Source organism: Drosophila kikkawai, chromosome 3L (genome assembly GCF_030179895.1).
Source record: "Drosophila kikkawai strain 14028-0561.14 chromosome 3L, DkikHiC1v2, whole genome shotgun sequence".
NCBI classification, from domain to species: Eukaryota; Metazoa; Arthropoda; class Insecta; order Diptera; family Drosophilidae; genus Drosophila; species Drosophila kikkawai.
Genome location: NC_091730.1, coordinates 33,778,745 through 33,782,373, shown reverse-complemented (window position 1 = coordinate 33,782,373; position 3,629 = coordinate 33,778,745). Strand labels below are relative to the sequence as shown.

Genomic DNA, 3,629 nt, shown 5'->3' with positions numbered 1-3,629 from the left:
AACCATTGAGTTCGGGACTTGTCCGTTTCCTGCGGCGACCAACTGATTCGCGGCCCATTCGACTTCAAGGATGCCCACGAGAGACGAGGAACAGACTCCTCTGATTCCGGCAATTACTCTGGAAGGGTCCCATTCCGTATCTCCTCGGCCTGATCAATTAAAGCCAAAGGCGGCCACTGCCACTCCAAGGGCAAAAGGTCAAGAGGCACTCGACACTGCCCCCAGTACCTCATCCAGATCTACTCGGTCAGTAGCCAAGATGGCTCAATCCACACTCGATATCGCCCTCCGCAAGTTCATTTCCACAACGGACCGTGTGAGCCATTTCGAGGCTGACATCAACACTCCGAGCGCCCCTGAAACCGATAGATTTTCCCCCGCCATGTGCAAGGTTCATCGGGATCAGATTCGGGCCCTGTGGGATAAGGTGGAGAAGAGCTATGAAAACTGCTCCGACCTACTTTCAGTGTCCTCCGACCGTACAGCCACCGCCACTGAGCTTGAATCCAAGTACAGTGAGTGCTACTCCGTATATTCGAGGTGTCTTGTACAGCTGCAGGAAATTATCGACAGGGCCGCCGCCCAGTCCACTCCGGCTTCCGCCCCTATGCCCACACCCCCGTCCATAGGTTGTCGATTGCCACCAGTGGACACAGAAGTTTTCGCTGGCGATTATCTTCGGTGGCCCACCTTCAGAGACCTTTTCACCGCGATATATATTCACAACTCGCGCCTCACACCGGTGGAAAAGTTGTTCCACTTGTTATCCAAAACAAGTGGCGATGCGCACGCCATCGTATCCAAAGCCCCTCTGACAAATGATGGCTTCATCTCCGCGTGGCAAAGCCTCACCGACCGCTTCGAGAATCGGCGGTTACTTGTCAACAGCCAGTTGAAAATCCTTTTCAACATTCAGGCTGTCCCCCAAGAGTCCGGAGCAGCTCTAAAAGAACTGCAAAGCACCGTCCAAAGTTGTCTGACAGCCTTAGAGATGTCCTCCATTCAAATCGAGGCGTGGGATTGTCTCTTAGTGTATATGGTTTCCTTAAAGCTTCCCAAAATCACACTTTCGATGTGGGAGCAATCCATACACAACAAGGCTGAAATTCCGACCTGGAACGAGTTCGATTCGTTCCTGACAGAGCGGCATCGCACTCTGGAAGCGATCGACGACATCAGGCCTAGCAATTCAGGGCAAGTTCCGCCAAGACCGTTGGCTGCGAGCGCCCCAGTGCGCAGGCTGAATTCCTACGAGGCCAGAGTGGCTCCGGCCCCAAGAGGGTGCGATCTCTGTTCGAGGGAGAACCATCCGATTCGCGTGTGCCCACGGTTCCTCGAGATGGACGTAAATAGTCGCTCCGACTATATCAGAAGAAAGCAGTTTTGCCTGAATTGCTTTGCAAGAGGGCACCAGCAACGGGATTGCACTAGTGCCCATAGCTGCTTTACGTGCCGCAGTCGTCATCACACCCTTCTGCACCGCGATAATCCCTCCGCGACCGCATTAACATTTGCCATTTAGGCCGCGATTTCCAAGCGCGAGCCTTAATCGACTCTGGTTCCGAGGCAACCTTCATCACGGAGAGGTTGTTCCGTCAAATTAGCCCACCATTTACGCCAGTTCAGACCAGAGTGTCTGGGCTCAACGAGACAGTTGCCGCCCAATCCACCAAGCTCTGCACTCTCGCCATCCGAGCGCCTTCCAGACCCGGGCTGCAGCTGGAAACTGCAGCTTATGTTCTTCCGCAGTTAGCCGGGAAGCTCCCCTCGTATCCGATTCCACGAGACCTACTGAAGGAACTTCCTGACGTTCCGCTTGCTGATCCAACGTTCTCCGAGAGCTCCGAAATCGACGTCCTGATTGGAGCTGACATTCTTCCGTCCGTGCTTCTAGGCGGCTCCAAGAATAACATTTTCGGCTCTCTCCTGGCGCAAGAGACGATTTTCGGATGGGTGCTCTCAGGCCCAGTGTCTTCAGAGGCCACGAGCGGCGTGTCTGTGTTCTCGACACGAATTTCCGTCCAGTCAAACCGCTCGGTGGACAAATTCCGTCCCATTCGCAGTGCCGCTGTCTTGGAAAGCAGGCGTACCCAAAGCGCGGAGTCCTACCGTTGCCGAATCTGCAACGGGTTCCACCCGCTCAGGAAATGCCAACAGTTCCTGAAGCTCAGCGCTCATAAGAGGCTCCGTGCGGTTCTCGACAACCGCTATTGTTCAAACTGCTTGGCCCACGAACATTCTGAGGGAACCTGCCGCAGTGGTGACCAATGCAAGACGTGCAATCAGCACCACCACACACTCCTGCATAAGCATGACCATCCAGGGCATGCACCCCGTTCGCAGCAGCGGGCACCTTCATACTTCAAATTCGCACAACAACGACCATAGCGAAGGTCGTCCCTTTCCCGATGGAAGCGCCCGTCTGCCCGCAATAACCAGTCGCCTGTCACTCCGATGTTATATGTAACTGTGGTGTTGTAGCTCTATTCCGTGTTCCAAATCGCAAGGGTTCTATTACTAATTCCGATTTTTATCTCCGTCCTATTCCGCCAGTAATAGCCAACCGCATGTCTCCACATCCACGCAGCGCCATAGCGCTGGAGCGCAGATGTACTCGAGGTTCCAGTTCCTACCGATGCCGAGTCTGCAACAAGATCCATCCGCTCAAGATCCGTCGCCGATTTCTCCGACCAGCGAGGTGATTGCTGCACCTATCCGAACAGCCAATGGATCCGCGCCAGTCGCGTCAGGAGGCGCGACGGTCCCGGAGCGCCGGTGCCTCGGAAGTCTACTGCTGCTCCTCGGACCTTGTCTCCACGGCAATCTTCAGCCGCTCCTCGGCCCTCGTCCGGCACTCCGCGGCGTTCTGCAGCCGCTCCTCTACTATCGTCCGGTACGGGATTATTGCAACCCGAGTGATTGCAAGGGGGGGGAGAATGTTCACGCCAGGAGGCCCCTGTTCCCCCTCTGCCCACCGAGCGTCTGAGCGTCCAAAAGCTCAAGCGCTCCCAGCGTAGCAACGCTCGCCCGCACTCGCCCTCTTGCTCTCCCGCGCTCGCTCTCCCGCAGCGCTAAGCGCTTTCGCACTCTCGAGCGCGGGGCTCGGGCTTCGTGCCGAACACTCGGATCGTCCGCTGCCGCTCTCTCGCTCTCGCTTAGCGACGTCAGCGGGCGGGAGCGCGGCCGTTTGCTGAAGTTTTAGAATTAGTTCCATGTATGCAGCGAAATAAAGCTGATCGACTACGCTGAGATTACCCACGACGCCCCCGCTGTTTTTTTTCTTCTCCACCGTACGCTTGCGCCGTGGGAAATTTCCATAAATTTCCATCCACTACACCTCCACTTATCAGGAAGGAAGCGCCGCCCCCAACACCTCTACTGACTCGTTCTGTCTTGACAGCGTGTCAGCAATAACATTCTGAGAGACCTTTCGGTGTATTATGCGGAAATCAAAACCTTGTAATTGGATAGCCCATCGGGCAAGTCTTCCTGACAAATCTTTTTGTCTCATGAGCCACTGAAGTGCGGCATGATCCGTAATTACCAAAAAGTCTTGACCCTCTATGTACGCACGAAACTTTTTGATTCTCTTTATAACAGCCAAACATTCTAATTCTGTAACGGAATAT

At 54.8% G+C, this 3,629-nt stretch overlaps 1 protein-coding gene across 1 annotated transcript; it reads left to right on the top strand.

The window, feature by feature from the left end:
• The first annotated feature begins 259 nt into the window (after positions 1 to 259).
• LOC138928454 (uncharacterized) lies at positions 260 to 2,388 on the top strand. The gene is made up of 3 exons (XM_070285530.1): positions 260 to 515; positions 807 to 1,430; positions 1,523 to 2,388. Exons 1-3 carry the CDS (start codon positions 260 to 262, stop codon positions 2,386 to 2,388), a joined length of 1,746 nt encoding a protein of 581 aa, XP_070141631.1.
• Positions 2,389 to 3,629: the final 1,241 nt, after the last annotated feature.

Excerpts from the sequence above, each read along its gene's own strand:
- LOC138928454 (XM_070285530.1), top strand. The coding sequence starts at position 260 with ATGGCTCAATCCACACTCGATATCGCCCTCCGCAAGTTCATTTCCACA. Across the intron at positions 516-806 it reads TGAGCTTGAATCCAAGTACA|CCCCTCTGACAAATGATGGC; the intron begins GTGAGTGCTACT and ends TCGTATCCAAAG. Across the intron at positions 1,431-1,522 it reads CCAGCAACGGGATTGCACTA|GCCGCGATTTCCAAGCGCGA; the intron begins GTGCCCATAGCT and ends TTTGCCATTTAG.